The 17362-nt window shown below is 35.1% G+C and overlaps 1 protein-coding gene across 8 annotated transcripts in view; it reads left to right on the top strand.

Annotated features, from left to right (window-relative positions):
* LRCH1 (leucine rich repeats and calponin homology domain containing 1) overlaps positions 1 to 17362 on the top strand; it is a 133293-nt gene that overhangs the window by 103250 nt on the left and 12681 nt on the right. For all 8 annotated transcript variants that reach the window (XR_008731060.1, XR_008731059.1, XR_008731058.1 and 5 more), the window contains 3 exons: positions 3221 to 3330; positions 7278 to 7415; positions 9859 to 9936. Coding sequence is in view for 2 of the 8 variants with exons in the window: in XM_055702976.1 (XP_055558951.1) it covers positions 3221 to 3330; positions 7278 to 7415; positions 9859 to 9936 (326 nt within the window). In the remaining 6 variants the exon portion in view is untranslated. The remainder of the gene's footprint in view (positions 1 to 3220; positions 3331 to 7277; positions 7416 to 9858; positions 9937 to 17362) is intronic.

The following is a 17362-nucleotide window of genomic DNA, read 5'->3' as shown; positions in this document are numbered from 1 at the left end:
CTTTTGAGAGTATGTGTTTTGGTTTTGTTTTTTTTTAATCAATTAAACTTATTTTATTTAGAAACTTTTAATTGTAGTTTCATGCAGCCTTGAGATTAGCCTGTCTTTTTCCTCATGGTGGAATGTCTGTCTCATTCGTGAATGGAATTGCATAAGTTACGTTGCTACTTACTTTTTATTAACAGTTGTAGTCTGAAATTGGAAGGAAGATCTTGGGACATTCATATTGACTTAGCAAAGGCCTAAGCAAAGACAGGTGTGGCCAAACTGAATTTAAGTCCATAATAATTCTCTGATACTTGCAAAATTGAACATAAATATGAACTAATGATTTTGTAGGAAATCCTTTGAAATATTGCTGCTGCTAATAAAGCTACAGTGGTATTTAAATACAATTTAATTACTGTTACTCTTCAAGTATGGTTTTATCTGGGTATTTCATCTGTGAGAGACACCAAAGCTCAATTAGTGTTATACAATGAACCATTTCTAAAATGAAAATCTAGAAGTTGCAGCTACGGTTTTTAATAAAAGCAATAGGAGATTTTTATTTAATCTCTTAAAAATTTAGAAGCAGTCTCCAGTGAATTGTTACAGAGTTGCTAATGCAGAAATTTTAACTCAGTACAATACAGTTCTGGCATTTAATAGAAGTCCTGGGAAAGAGTTTCTGCACTTTGAAAACTTGGGAGTTGATTTTCTTTGTTGTTCTTGTAGCTGTCCTAAACTATACACTTTACTATATAGTTTATTAAATAACATTTTAGCTATTTCTAGTTAATTAATTTTCACCATATTTAAGTACCTTCATCAGAAATTTACCGATGTACTGATTAGTTTTAAATTATCTAAATCAGTAGGTAATGCTTTTGAAATGGTGTGGTTAAATCAGATATATAGATCGTTATACTTCATAACAATAGCAGTTACAGCCGTTAACAACCTTTGTGTTTGGGTATGTGCAGTCATAGCCTCTGTACTAAATGTTAAGTAGCTCATAGTTGTTGATATACCATGCTTTTGAACAGAGTTCTATTGGGAGCTTGTAGTTTGCCATCTCCAAAACCAAAGATAAAATACGGACCTATTGAATCTGAAGGCACGACTCCGCTACACTCAAGTTATGTGTGGGAGGTCAGCAAAGTTGACCTTTGTCAAAAAATGTTTTTATTATGATGTGTGCACCTGTGTGTAGGTGCTTCTGAATGGTGGCACTGGTGAAGCTGCGCAGTCCATCTGGAGAAGGGAACTGAGCTGCAGTCAGTATCTGTAGTTCTCAGTTCTGCATGTTCTTTACAGGACACTCTCCCACTCTGCCAGTGGGATTTCTGATGATATTAAGAAGGTTAGAGTTTATTAACATAAACCTGTAATATTTAGGTGTTCTATTTAAAAGCAGTTTTGTTTAACGAATAGCCTTTAATATGGCATTTCCTGAAATTACTGATTTAGCAGCAGTAGTAGATTTCAGTTGTCTGTGAAAAGTTATAACTATGACTGTGTGAGTCAAGTATTAGAAGGAAGCACGTTTGGGAACTGGCCATAGTTTATTCTGTCTTGGTGCCTCAGATAAGTAGCCTAAGGATGTGTAAGGAGTTTGTTGCCTTAAGCTCTTTTCAGTAAATAAGGGAAAGAACTGCTGCCTGTTGGCTGAGCTGCCATAGGTGGTATATGTCTGTCCCTTTGGTTAGAGAAGTAGCTTATATTATTAATTTTGCTACTTAACTAACCTGCATACAGTTAGGTGCAATTTCTGGTGACTAGACTTGTCTGAGACTTCAAAGCTTTTCTCGTGCAGAAACTTCATCTTGTTTATCTGAGCCTGAGATGGCAGAGGGTACAGTTTTGTATGTTGACTCTGAACTGATTCTAGGGCTTCAGTAACAGTTTACTTTTCATCAGAATGTAGATGAAATTTCCTTCTACCGAGGATTCAGTGTTTTATTTTGTTAGATATTTTGAGGACTGATTTTTAAAATTCAGCCTATTACACAAATCACAACCTCAATAAAATGCCTGATGTGCCACAGTTTTTAATTGAACATCTGAATTACTGTGATTATGCCCATGTGTACCTTTCTTACAGTCAAGAGTACTTAATCTTTTTTTACTCTCTAGTAGGTGTCATTGGCAATTCAGACACTTCCAATTTTCTGATGTGCCTTTTAGGAAACAAAAGGCTTCTCTCCTATTCTGTTATTTATTGAACCAGAAATTATCCTCTTCTTCTTTAATGGCCTTAAATTAACAAAACTGAGACTGAGCAGTAGCTGTATGTAAAAATGGAGGTTTCTAGGCTTTGTACTTTCCATTAATTGGTACTTAGGGTTTTACGTTGCGTTCAGGAGAGAGGCAGGATAGTAGTAATACAAAACACTTCTTTCTTTTAAGTGGTATCATTTTCCCTAATAATCAAGTTGGCCTATAATTTGAGTGCCACACAGGTGACAGTGGCATTTTTGGGAAACAAAATGGCAAACAAAGTGGCAAACAGGTGACAGTTGCTTTTTAGTATACATCTTTTCCTCCCTGAATCATTCAAAACAGTCATTGATCACAAAAAAAAAAAAACCAAAAACAAAAAAAACCCAAACAGGAAGCGTAGAGGTGTATATATGCAGAGATTTCATGTAACTTTCAAGGACCTATATGTGGGCGAAGTGATACAGTCTCCAGGATGGTTGGGAGGGAGTATTGTGAATAGTTTGTGCAATGCTGCATTTGCAATACAACTTTTACATTGGTCTTTGGTGGGTGGTTTGGGGTGTTTTTTGTTTTTTTAATATAACCTTCTCCAGTAAGCAGTTTGTCCTGTGTTGGAAGATGCTTGTCACAGCTTGTTGCACAATTCAGCATCTTGTAGGAGAGGGTTCTACTTAAAAAGAGGTGTTTCCTGCCATGTTACACACTAAGTTTTGTACAGATCAGAATCTCTAAGGGACAGTGCTGGTGCTTAATCATCTAACAAAACTTGCTGGTTGAGGTTTTGATTTGGTTGAAAAATTATCTATTCCATTGATGGTTCAGGATGCCAGTCAGAGCAGTATCTAAAAAAATCTCAGATCAGATTTTTCTGTCCTTCTGAGGACAGAAAAATTTTCTAACATTTTTTTCTGGAGGCAGTGCCTAAGTATTTTGCTTCATTTAGAAATTAATAAGTCAAGGTGTTAGTTTTTAAACTAAAGTCTGTCTTTTTTTTTTTTTTTTTTTTAAATCATAGTGTTCTTAAGACCACAAAGGAATTTGGAATCAATAGACCCACAATTTACAATTCGAAGGAAAATGGAGCAGATGAGAGAAGAGAGAGAGCTTGTGGAACAGCTGCGTGAGGTATGTGAGTGTTGGTAGAATTCATTTGTGCTAATGGAATGTATTTTTTAATTTTTATTTTGGAAAGTTGTCTAAGTAGGAGAATATTATACTGCCTCATTTAACCTTTTTTACTTCTGCAAATCACATTGATGAGACTATTCCTGAAGTGCTTTATCACTGTCAGATGTCTGTACTTCAGGAAAGGTTTTGTAAAAATGGGAAATAATAATGGCAGTTACCTGAATGACATACAGTTAAACAGCATGTCTTGCACTGGTGGAATTAGCAATTTATTTAATTTTATCAGAAGCAATGAAGTGATCACTTAAAAGATGGAGAGGTCTAGAAATTGTTTCCAAACAGCTGGAGAAGTCTTCAGTACAGCAAGTAAAAGGTATAATGAAATTTATTAGTTAAAGCTGAAGTTAGAAACTTTTTTTTTAAAAAGCAGATGGCTAATGCTTGAAACAGCTTTCTTAGAAATGAAATGAATATTTCACCACTTGAAGAATATACAAGATGGTTTCCTGGTACATTATCTTGAATATAGAAGCCAAAGCCTAATGCAAAAATTGCTGCATGTCGTTGCATAGGGTCTATATTACACAGCTAATATGTAGGTAGTACTGTTTGTGTGAAACCTGTTTGAGTCAAAAAGAAAGGAAAAAAAAAAAAAGACAACTTTTGCTGCAAGGTGTGTTGCGAGCCTGAACCTGTCAAGGTTTCCAGTTATGTCATGTTACCAACAGAAGAAATGGTATTGTTGCACTCCTAAATGCAGTACAAATCCTGAAGGTGTGGTAGGTGACTTTGATATTGTAACCAAATTACAAGATGATTAACTCTTATGTCATTAGCTTCATGGAATAACTAATTACAAAATTATTAATTTACTTTAATGTGTATTTTATTCTTTAATTTTGAAGCAGGAGGTTTCACTTTTTTCCTCCTTACCAATAGCATTTAAAAAGTGGTTCATTTAATATAGAACTATGAGGAGTTTTAGATCTCTATTTTATTACCTCCTGCCATCACCTGTTTTAAGTCTAGATTAATCTTAATTCGTCTTGCTGAATTTTTGAACAGAACAGATCTTGTTGAAGATTCAACATAATTATCTGAATGTAGTATATTTCCAATTCTAAACTTGGAAGATGCTAAAGGGGCGAGATACAGGAATTAGATGAGAGAGACTTACTGGTAACAGAGAAGAAAATAGAAGTAGCAGTAATAAACTGCACTATGATGTAGTTCATCTGAGTGTAGTCTAGTCGGAACCGTCAATGCAGCTTTTTACATTTAAGTTGCCACAAGTATGTAGCAAGTCCCCAAGTAATTGTTTCTAAAAAAATAGTGTCCTCGAGGTTCCTGTCTTGTGCATTAGTTCAGTCAATCCTCACAGTGAACAGCAGAACAAGGTTATTCACCGTATCAGGCATGATAATGGAGACTTAATAAGGATCTTTCTACACCGTATTAGTATTAGGTATTACCAGTAATACTGGCTTAACGTGTTACTGACCTTCAGTTCTGTGCACTGTTGTCCTTTGCCCTTACCCTGAAGCATGGTGTCCTGAAATTAAAGTTCTGTTGTCTCTTGTGAGAAGGGGTTGATTACAAGTCAAGGAGTGGTGGTAAGAACTAGAAGATTGACCCTGTCTGGAAGCACATAGTGAGGTTTTTTTGAATTGATAAATTTCACTCTGGTATGCCAGGTCCTTTAGTGAGAGAAGTAATCTCCAGGACATCTCATTATGTACTGTACAAGCAGATAGCTCAGAACACGCAAGTCATTAAATTCATACTTACTGAATAAACCTATCCATCTGTTAGTATATTTTCCTTTTGAATTGTTTCATGGTATGTTAGAATTAAGTGAGACTCCACAAAATCTGCATCTTTAACCAAGCTGGGCGCTAAACGAGAAGGAAGAACTATTACAGTACTTGGGCTCCTTATTTAGAAATTGAAATGCACCATTACCTTTAGCTCAAGTGCTTCACATGAGCCATATATTGTGAGAACATTGGTGTTTCTTCCATACGTTCCCCCCTTTTCTTTAGAATGATGTGTTTTTACAGAAAATGTTCCATTTCATAAAACTTTTTGCTTCAGAGACATACTTATTTTTACACTATTTGATTTTGTATACGTCCACGGTCACTTCAGACAGTTGTCATTTCTAGAGTCATTTGCCACTTACACTTGAGCAATAGAGTCTAGCAAGAAATACTGGTTGATTTTTGCCACTCAAAGGGTAAACATTCAATAGTTCTGACATGCTAAGTGAAGCGATTTGCTGCTGCAGTGTGAATGATTTTTGAAAAAGAGAGCAGTTCTTCAATGGTGATGAAATTGAAAGAGAATTGATCCACTTCTTGAAGTCTTTCATTTTAATTAAACCTAGTTTCAAACCATGAACTCCAACAGGAAATTACATAGAACTAGTGTTGTAGCTGCACTTTAATTCATTAATTTCTATAAACCTGTTTGTAACAGATGTGGGGGAAAGTCTCAAAATGAATTCTTTCTGTACATATCTCATATACCAAAAATGGTTTCTAATTTATGAATTAATCCAAGGTGAAAACAAAACATTGTATTAGTGCACGTGATGCACTTGCCCGTCTGGCACTTGTGAGACCATACATGTGAGTACTTGAGTAGTGTGCCTAGTAGGAGAAAAACTGGGAAAATATAATGAAACTCCAGTGTGAGTTCTGTGGAAGCTGCTTCATGGTGAGGGCACCCAAACAAAGGATCTATAAGGAAGAAATAAGAGCTGGATTTCTTTAGCTTGGAGAAGAGAGTGCTTGGAATATCATGTAACTGTCCTCAGCTGCCTTGAACGGTAGTAATAGGGAAGATGAAGCCAGGCTTTTCAAAGATGCACAGTGAAAAATGAGAGGCAGTGGCACAGATTTCAGAGACATAAATTTCAAGTAGCTATAAGGAGAAAATTCTTCGCAATAAGGGTGGTAAAATACTGAATAAGGTTGCCTAGAGATATTGTGGGTTCTCCCTTTCTTGGAGATATCCAGAACTTAACTAACCAAAGCTCTGATCTCACTTCCAATTTGTTAGACCAGGTGATCTTCAAAAATCCCTTCCAACCTACATTCTCCCTTGATTCTAATGATAATAATCTATTTTTGTCTAAATCACCCAGCATAGATTGCAGTAATATATTAATAGAGAGTAATGACATTACGGAGGTCCAACTAGGAATAAGAAATACCTATTTAAGATAATGGAAGTTATTGCCTCTGAGAGTTAACCTAAGAGTTATATCTAAGTATAGTGTTGGAATGTTTTCAAGATTGGAGCACAGTTTAGGAAACTCATCATATGTAACAATTGTACTGTAGGTGTTTTTTATGGAAGATTCTCAAATATTTTCAAAGTGTTTTATTTTGCAATATCAAATTATTTTCAGTGAGACTTCAGTTTTACTTAACGGGTATCCAGAAATTCATTCTGATCACCCTAGTGCTTCCTAAGTAATTTTTAAGCTACTAGGGAAAGATTGCCTTTTATTCTCTGCTTGTACAGTGATTCACACAAAGTAGTTCTGATTCAAAGAAATTTTGAGAAGGCTAAGTAGAAGACTTGGGAGAATGGTGAAAGGAAGGAGCCACATGTAGCGGAATCACATGGCTAATTGCATGCATATGTGTTTTTCTATGTGTATATAAAAAAACCCCGCATGTTATGACAGCAGCATTTGAAGTGTTGTGTTCTTTTGAAGAAGTTTACATAATTCAGTGATCAATAGTGCAGAGGAGGTTGGTTTTTAGTTTTGAAAGAATAAGTTATGTAAAGAAAGTGTGTTGCTTGGTAAACCAGACTCCAAAACTGGCGCTGTGTCTACACTACAGCATAGGAGAAGATGAGGATATGTATTCCCTTTTCTTTCCCCTTCATCCATTTGTGTATTAAAGTGTGCATGTGTTCTTCATTTGCAGAACATTGAAACAAGACTAAAGATTTGTTTGCCTGAAGACTTGGGGTCTGCTCTGATGGATGGTGTAGTTCTTTGCCATTTAGTAAATCACGTCCGTCCTCGGTCTGTCGGAAGTATTCATGTACCTTCACCAGCAGTAGTGAGTTGGATGTTTCTTGCTGCATTGGGTTGGGGGGGAGGAATGTTTAAAAAATTACTGTTTCATTGCCAAATTATATTTGGTTACAGAAAGCAGGTTGCTGTTCAATGAATATTCTTTGCTGTTAGGGGCAACATTTACATTACAAATTCTAATGTTCATTAATTTATACGTCTTATTTTGCATATATGTAGAGTGTATGTATGTACGCACACACATGTATAAGTGAATAAAATCATCCTGCCTTTCTCTGATCTAGCAACAGTTCAGATTTTTTTCATAATGGCCTTTTTGTTCAGTACAGTACAGAACTATGATTGCAAGATTTTATCCTAGGAGACCCTTTTTAAAAGAAAATTAGCCCCTTGTTTGTTGATTGAAAAAATATGAGGTTAACTTTAGCAATGTCTGGCTTAGCAGGTGTCATGTTACTAAAGCACTTACAGCACTTCTTAGCATATTCTTCCTGTTGGGTTAAATGTGGAAATTATTCCTTTTACCTGCAGACAGAACGGATTAGAAATATGCACTGTAGTGATTTAATATTGGCTTGCCAAGCCTAAGGATCTGGTGATTTCAAGACATAAAATTGATGTAATCTGTGTGTGCGCATTTCTTGAAACTCTGTTTTCTTAGTATCTTCTCTGTTTATCGATGTCTTTTTCTTGGACAGATCACTGTTCCAGATTTCTGATACCATTCTGGTTCTGAAGAGGTTTTGTATGGTTTTAGACTACCTGCCTTTTGTATTTTTCTTTTTTCTTTTTTAATGTACATGTTTGGCAATAATTTGCCGTGTACAGCCTAATACTTGATTCTCAGAAATAGCATGTGGATTTCAGAGGCAATCTATAAGAACTTCCAAGAAGACAGATACTAAGTAAAAGATGTTTTATCAGATGGTCTTAGTTGAGTTTCTTTTGCTGTTGCTAGATTTTAAATTACTTCTCTCTTTAGTAAAAATAAGATATTGCCAAATGTTGTGGTTTAACTCTGGCTGGCAACTAAGCACCACACAGCTGCTCACACCCTCCCCATACAGTGTGGTGGTGGAGAGGATCAGAAGAGTAAAAGTGAGAAAACTTGTAGGTTGAGATAAAGACAGTTTAATAGGTAAAGCAAAAGCCGTGCATGCAAGCAAATCAAAACAAGGAATTCATTCACTAGTTTTGGCAGGCAGGTGTTCACACATCCCCAGGGCATCAGGGCTCTGTCATGCATAACCAGTATTTGGGAAGACGAACACCATCATGCTGAATGTGCCTCCCTTCCTCCTCCTTCCCCCAGCTTAAATACTCGGCATGACGTCCATGGTACAGAATATCCCTTTGGCTAGTTCAGATCAGTTGCCCTGGCTGTGTCCCTCTCAATTGTTTGTGCCCCTTCATACTTCTCACTGGCAGGGCCTAAGAAACTAAAGAGTCCTTGACTTGACCCAGCAACAACTAAAAACATCAGTGTCCTCCTATCAACATTGATCCCACACCAAATCCAAAACACAGCACTGCACCAGCTACTAACAAGAAAATTAACTCTATCCCAGCTGAATCAAGGACACAAAAAACATGCAAACCTGAATTTCTGGAGCAAAAATTTAAGTTTTGTTGCTGATTTTTTTTTTTTTTTAAATTGATAAAAATATTCTGGTGTTTTTTGTAAGAAAAAACAAATATATTTAATCAAATTTCACTTTTTTTCGACTTTATATTGATGATGATCTCTTGCTTGAAACAGCTTTGAAATTACTTTAACCTAGAAAATGAGTTCTTTAAAGTCCCTGCTATTATAGTGAATTCTTGGTTTTAGTGGATATTCTGGAATTACCGTTGTTTCACATCTTGCATTGAAAAAGTAGAATATTGAGTTTGTTTAGGGTTTTTTTTTTAGTAACATGATATTTGTGTAAGTATTTGGTAAATTAGTCCTGACTGAGACAAATTATGGATGTATTTGAAGTTTTACAGTAATAGGAAATTTCTCCTTCAGAGACACTAAAATTGTTTATAGCTACTATACATTTGTGACTAGGTAAAAAAAATTCAAAAGAGCCTATTAATTACAGTTAAGTTTGTTCTTCATGATGTATGTTAAAATCCTTCATCAGTTTACTTACTGTCCGGAAAATCCATGTTGTCTATCACAAATTATTGTAAGAGTCAGGCGTTAGAACCTCATAAGCTGGATGTGAACAAGTGGAGAACTAAATGTGCTGGTGACTTTAATAGGTAAAAGTACATGGCATCCACAACTTAGGTACTCAGATTGTATTTGTAGTCATGATGTTTTTAGAGCAGTAGAAAAAAAATTGAGCAGAATTTTATGCATTGTTTTCAGGAAAAAAACAAAAATAGTGCATCAATACAAGAATAATGCAATAGGTGAATTGCCTGAGTGAATGTTTTTGACTTCTTTTGTCATAAACTGTTTTTTCTTGGGTTTACAGCCTAAACTTAGCATGGCCAAATGCAGGAGAAATGTGGAGAACTTTCTGGATGCGTGTAGAAAACTGGGGATACCAGAGGTAATTTAATTAAGTCTGTTATTTCTAGATGAGAAAAAATGCAAGACACGTGAATTACTTCAAAACTGAAGGATAACTTTATGAACTACAATTTTTTAACAATAAAGACATATAATTAAAAAATATGTAAATAATGGTATTTACTTTACTGCATTTAAGTGGCTCATGCCAGAGCCCTTAAAAATTGCAACTTTTGTCTTAAAGTAGTAATTCAATATTATCCCAATACCTCTTTATCTTTGCCAGGGGGAAAAAAAAAAAAGGAATGTGGTAATTAGGTAATGTGTAATATTGTAATTGGGCAGAAGTTTACCAGTTGTTTTCATCGTGCAACATAATTGCATTTTTACCTAGTGCTTTTAGAGTATGGACTTCATTCTTATTAGTTATATATTATTTTACAGTGTTAAGTACTCTATTGTATGCATTATAAAACTGACTAATAACATACTCATCTCTTGTACTGAAACACTTCTGCAGTGATGTGAAGAAAACCGCTGTTAAGTATGGAAAGTATATATGAGGCTCTGTAATGTCGATGTGATTCAGAAGCTGGCGATAGGAACACTGCAGTTCTTGGTATTTTCTGCTTTTCATTTAGGAATAGCAGCATTCGTCCTGTAATTTATTCTTATATTAGTAAGGAAAAATATCTTTATAACTAATGTTATGAATTCTGGAGTTGCATTGGGAATATTTCAAAGACTCCCTTATGGTCTAGAAATACTTATTAAGGAAAAGCTAATTTCAAATACATGACTATCAAAAGAAGGTAAAAGTGTTATACAAGGTTTTTTTAATCTGAATACATGAAAACTGCGTGTTTTATTGTCACTGTTGCCTACATATGGCAGCATAATGAAGGCTGAGTTCTTTTTAGTCTGTGTTTCAAGAATGCTGAAACAAAAGGATATTTAGTGTGTATGTCCCCCACCACTCCTTGGGGAGCAGGTAATAATGCAAGGATTTCAGACTGGGGAAGAATTCCAGTTTGAATTCTTTATAGTTTATCTATATTAGCACTTGATTTGGAGGACAGCAAAAGTGACAGATCATTCTTGCTATTTGTAGGAATTTTGAGGGAGAGACTTTATCTTGCAGCTCCAACGAATGGTTCATCATAAATTTAATTTGACAATTCAGTATAATGGGCTGGGTCTCTAACTTGCAGTGGTTGATTCTTGTAATTATGTAATTTATGATCTTAGAATGATGTCGTATGAAAGGTAAAATTTGAAAGAAGATCAAAATCTCAGTGCTGTAGGCTTGTAGATGTGAGCGTTTGTTAAGCTGCCCCAAAATTCATTGTCTTCTGATGCATCATAAATTATTCAATTAATTAGAATACAGGTTGGGGGTTTTTGGATATAGTCTATTGGGAAAGAAAAGGCCAAGACCTGTTTTCATTGTTGTCAAGAGATCTTTCAGAAATGGAAATAGAACAGAAATATTTATAAAGATCCTTGCAGTGCCATATTACAGATGGGTAAGCTAAGCCTTTATTCTGAGGCTTTTAATTTTAAATTTCTATAAGTAAGCTTTCTGGAAAAATACCTTTTTCTTTTCTGTGAATTGACATTTTTATATATTTATACACCTCCTCTTTAATGGTTCCATTGAAATTAGTGTAGAAATTCTAAGGATTTTTTTATTTTAAAGCATAATTGTTGCAGAGCTGCACAGAGCCTTAAGCACAAGGCCAGATCTTACCAGTCTGATTTATAAATTACCTATATCTATCTAAACAAGCATTAACTTAAGCTTTTGAGGGGAAAACCTCATTCACTTAAACATTAAATGAACAGCCTTCAATTGTAAATTTGCATTAGGTTTTAAGTGCTCTGAAAATATTCTTTTTGATTAGCTTTTGGTAATTTGCAAATGTATTTCCTATATATTGTGAAAATCCATCCTTTTGCGGAACTGGCTGGTAGATGGTGGAACTTTGCTGGGTGTTGGAGGGATGTGTATTAGGAATACAAAGTTGTATGACAGTAAGTATAACTGTCATCTGTCAAAGTTTTTAAAGAACTACAGATGGTGTGTTTAATGCTGCTTCAGGTTGATGAGTTGTATATTGCCTAACTATCTCTGAACAAACCAGTAAAAGGATTGCAGTGAATTATTCCCTTTTCTAAAAATAAGCATCTTATGGGAAAGTGATAGGTTCCACTTATGGATCCTAATAGCCATAGGTATTAGGCCTTTCAGTGATACTTACGTCCATGTTATGTTCCTGAGAATTAATTTTAAATTCTGCTGCATGTTTTTTTTTAAGGATTTAAAGTTGTCAAAGTTCCTGTTGGTTTGTTTTCAGTTATTTATGAATGGAATAGAGTACATGCTATTTCCTGAACTCCACAGGTTTAGAATAATATCCTGCGAAATCATGTAAAACAAAAACAAGAAAACAGCTGAGCAATTACTGTGTTGTGCTGATGTGCATGGTCTCTTTACTTCTGTGGTTTTCAGCATTCAGTCCTTGGGTCAAAATTGCTTTTCCCGGAATGATTTTTTGAGACAAAACAAATTTTTTTGTTTAGTGTGAGAAAGTGCTGGTGGCAGATAAGCCATCTGAAAGACTAAAGATTCAGAACGTGTCTGTTATGCCTCTCAAGACGTATATGACAAGAAAGGTACAATCTGTGTTGCTTATAAAAGTACAAAAGACCTTATTTTACACTAACTAAAAACTGTCAAATTGCCTAATCCCCTCTGTAATACCAGTAGAATGACAAACACTCCTAATTTTTGGCTGATACAGACTGAATAAGCAAGTGGCAGTAGATGTGTGATAGGTAGGGGGTGCCTGTCCTACTGCATTTTTCAGAATGACATGCAGCAGTTGGGTGGTGCCATTCACTGGTGTAGATTGTCAGTGTCATACGAACCCACTACTGACACCACCTTTAATGCTTACCCACTTATATTGCACCCACACTCTTGTGCTTTCTGTGTTTAAAAAATAAAGCTATTTTTTTGATTTATTTCTCTTTGTGTGTAAGTATGGCCTTTGAATTGTCAATTTGGAGTTCTACTCTTCTTAGTGACATCTCATCCCAAATGTATTAAAAACAATCAAGAGAATCTGAATTGTTATCACATGAATATGTATGTAAAGTTATGTAAAGTATGTCAGTTAAAAAAGTATTTTGGTTTCAACTGCTCTTTCATAAAACCAGTAATGATATACATAAATTAAGATGAAAGTATTTGTATACATTTCTTCAACTTGTCAGTTGCCACATGAGAATCATACTAGTAGCGCGTGTGTGTATATATATATATATATATGTATTCATAATAGTATCAAAGTAATAGGCTTTCCCATTTCAACCTGTAAATCAATAACTTAAGCTTTGGCTTTCATTATTGGTAGCTGCTATTCTTGGTAATCCATATTGCAGACCATTTTTTCTTATGCACATATAATCATGTTAACAAATGTTCTTGTCAAAAGGCAAAAAGTAATTGATTTATGGTGAGCTGAATTTTACTTTATTTCAAGTGAGATTTAGACCAAAACAAAACTGTAAATGCAGTATGTTATTTGCAAGGTAAAAGTTGTAAGTTTTGGTCTGCATATCTTCTAGCTCTCAATCACAAACAAATATAGAATATCAAAAGTATGACCTTCTAAGCAATTTGTAAAAAAAGAAATTAAACAAAGTATTTTCAATGTAAGCTCAAATGCACAAGCTATCTTTTTACAAAGACACAATTTTTATGGTCTGCAACTTACACTAATGTAGTGTTTTAAAAGTTTAGGCACTTGACCATCTTTTGCCCTTTACGGGTTCTCTTCAGGTCAGAGAAATTAAGTAGAGTTATTTTTAAGAAAAGGAGACAGTCTTTCCCCACATACACAGACACATCTTGTCAGTCTTCATGTAGCTTGAAAAAAAGATAGACATGTTATCATGATTAACACTAGAATGGTAATTGATAAAATGATAAAAGGTAGTGATAAAATGAGATCTTTCATAGCTAGTTGTTACAGCATGGTTTATTGAGCTTCTGTGTTCCAGCATGCTAAGTAATGGTGCAGCACAATTTAGTGGGATAAGTTATTTCTCGAGTGGGAATGAAGAGACTTCTGCCTCACCTCTCAATTTTCAATCAGCTACTTGGTGTACACATACTGAACAAAAAGGAATGTGATGGTAAGAAATGGCTTTTTGGATCTCAAATCATCGTACGAAGATTCAGATCACAAAAAGCTTAGCTGCGCCCTTTCCTGTGACTTTTGAGTCCTGCAAACAGGAGCTGTTACTGTGTCTCAACACCGTCTCTGAAAACTAGGTCCACTGTATTCCAGTGTCAGCCGGAATTATTCTAAAAATTGGCATGACTTGTGTTAGTGTAGGAATTGCCAGTTAAGTAAAACAAACAGAAAAAACCAGGAGGCTTTTGTATGCTAAAACTGGCAGAACAAAGTTAAAAAAGCGACCAAGCAGAGTGTGTCAGGTGTTTTACCTTCTATCCACCTATGAGTTGCTCAACTGGTAATCATGTTTCTCGCTTTAATGCAAGGTATATTTTCATTACCACTTATGCTTGTCGTCTGATCAATTCACATAATCAGTTACTTCTCCATAGTTTCATCATGAGACATCCATGAAGTTGCAGTAAGTTTTATCAGGTATGACTCCTTTCCTCCACCCTTCTGTTCTGGGCTCGGTGATGTACACTATTTGGCCTACAGTGTGGGGTTAAGTGGTTCGGTCTGCTGTCAGCTGGAGTACTGAAAACGTAATTCTGAGGTCCCTTTAGTTTGTGTTTTGAGTATAGTGCATATGCCCTAGAGACTTCATTCTTTCTTTAATGCACTTATGCAAACTTACTCTTGCCTTTTTTTTACCAGAGTCAAAATTTGAGGAGGTTGGTTTTTGAAATGTTGTTCACAGTCACTGCAGGAGCGTCTAGAATGAGGGTGGTTTGTACACACAAATAGCTGGTTATGCTTTTGTCATTCCACTTCTGACTTACTGTGCTTATTCTGCGTGCATGATTTTGGCAGCTGTATGATTTAATTACATAGCTTCATAGACATAAAAAATCAGTCCATAAACATAGTGATTAAGAATATGTATTTATACGTATATAAGAACTAAAAAGTTCTTAGTAGTAATAATTTCAGTCTCCTAAATGAGAAGGGCAGTGCTTGTGATGGGTGGGTGGTTGTCTTCTGAGACTTGGTGGGGGTCATGTACTTTTTCACTATTTCATGATGTTGTGTTTTAGTTTGGTATTTTAATTTCACAGCTTCTGTAAAATTCTGGTAACTTAAATGGAAATACATTCACCATTAATGAAAAGCTGTTGGATTGTTTTTATCTAGAGTTACATTACAGAAGTTTGAGATACATACAATATGAACATTTTACTTAATAAGATGTGAATGTAACAACAAATTATCCATTGTCACAGAACACACAAAAATAAGCAAAAATGATCAGACACTTCTCAGATTTCCCCAGGTTTCACTGAATTTCACTAAAGCACAGCATGGCAGTTCCCATAGGAAATTCCTACTGCATGTGTTGGCTGGTTTTGTACACTGGCTTCTGTACACTGCTCAGTATGTTAATCTCTGCTTAGCAAGTTCTTCACTCTGTAAAAATTCAACCCATTACCAGCTGTCATTCTTTAACTCTGAAATTACTTCCTTCTCCATTTGACTGCAGTAGGAACTTGGATTTTGGTGGGGTTTTAGTTGTTGGTTTGGTTGTTGGGTTTTTGTGGGTTTGGGGTTTTTTTTTTTGGGGGGGGGGGGGCAGAGGGAAATGTTTGTTCTGACATTTTGTTAATCTGAATTTCACCTCAATGCATCTTAGATATTTATTTTTGGGATGTATTTGCAACAAGTAGGAATTGAGTCTTGTATGCTGTTCTAAAATTAACCCAGCTGGGTCTATTGGTGTCTTTGGTAAAAGTGCAATATATATTACATAGTTGATAGTCGCAAGTAGTTTGTTTGCCCTAAAACTAGTTTCTCTGGTAAGCAGCTTGTGGCTGTAGATGTTCTTGAATACAGTACTAGACCTATCCCATTTTTAAACAAGATCAGCCTATTTTATTCTGTGTGTGAGTTTTCATCCTTTAGAAAAATCCATATAGAGTTGCATTGAACTTCATTATTAAATGAATTTTAAGTTGAAAAAAGTTCTGAAAAATGACAGTTAAAATAGCAGTGTTTTTGCTAGGCAGGGTGGTTTTACCCCTCTCTTTGTCTGCTGGTCTAAGTAACAACACTAAAATTTTGCAGCTTTTAATTTCTGTTAAAGCTAGAACCAGTCATGGTAAGCAAAAAAAGAAAAAGAAAATAATAATAATTTTTTTCTTGTGTATGAATGACAGTTCTGACTTCCAGTTTTGCTAGTCACTTTTCAGAATACAAGGGCCTTTTAAATATTTTGAAGTTTGATTTATTGCCAACTAGACCTTGAAACTTTGCACTAACAGAAAACAGACATCTGAATTTCCATGTCTTCATTTATTGGGTGTGCTGTCAGTTCCTTAAGCAAGTGAGACTGAAAAGCTACTAAAGAAACATAGTGTTCCTCTGAAACAGGGGATCTCTTTCTTTGTGTCATTTTATTCAGTAAGTATTCACCATCTCTGATAGTAAGGCCTCATTTGCAGTGTGAAATGTTATATCATACATTGCGTTTTGAAAGTACTAGTTGTTGCTTAGTTTTATTTTAATGTTAGATATTATGTGTGCATATTAATATTATTATTACATATTACACTTCATCTTGTATAGCTAGTCGAGAGTAAATGGCTACATGAAGTCATTGATACTTTCCCAAAAATGTATGGGTATCTAGCCTGCTGATAACTTAAAATGCTACCTAGGGAATTTAGTGTCAAATTTTTCAGTTTAGAAACTTTATTAAAATTAAGTCTAGTAAATGCTACATTGACTTTTTCAGTTTCCATCCCAGTGAATTGTTTAAGGTGATATTTGAATACCAAGTTTTAGATTATTATCATAGAGAATTTTGCATACTTCTGACAATTTCTTTAAGTCCTTTTTCTTGAGACTTCATGTTGCTGCTGCTTGTGCTTTTAACAGCTTTCTAACCCACTGTTTGCTATTATGTAAGTTAGATTTTAGAACTGGTTCCATTTAAGCATTTGAATAAAGCCCAGGTGGACAAAGGTGTGCAGATCTCATTGGAGTAAGTGGATCCCATGCACCTTCTCACCCTTGTGTATCTGGGCATAATTTTGAAAGGATTTGAAGGCCTGAGCTTTTCTATCATAACATTCTGATATTATATGATAGCTTCAGTATTTAGAGGAAATAAAAGAAAGCTTGGATGTCTAGTGACTAAGGCAGTACTAGGAAGAAACTATTCCTACATGTTTATGCTAGAATATTATGATAACTTATTTATCAATATCTTTCTATTTTTCT

The sequence above is a fragment of the Falco cherrug genome, chromosome 2 (genome assembly GCF_023634085.1).
Source record: "Falco cherrug isolate bFalChe1 chromosome 2, bFalChe1.pri, whole genome shotgun sequence".
NCBI classification, from domain to species: domain Eukaryota; kingdom Metazoa; phylum Chordata; class Aves; order Falconiformes; family Falconidae; genus Falco; species Falco cherrug.
The sequence above is the reverse complement of the archived record's forward strand: the minus strand, read 5'-3'. Positions and strand labels throughout refer to the sequence as shown.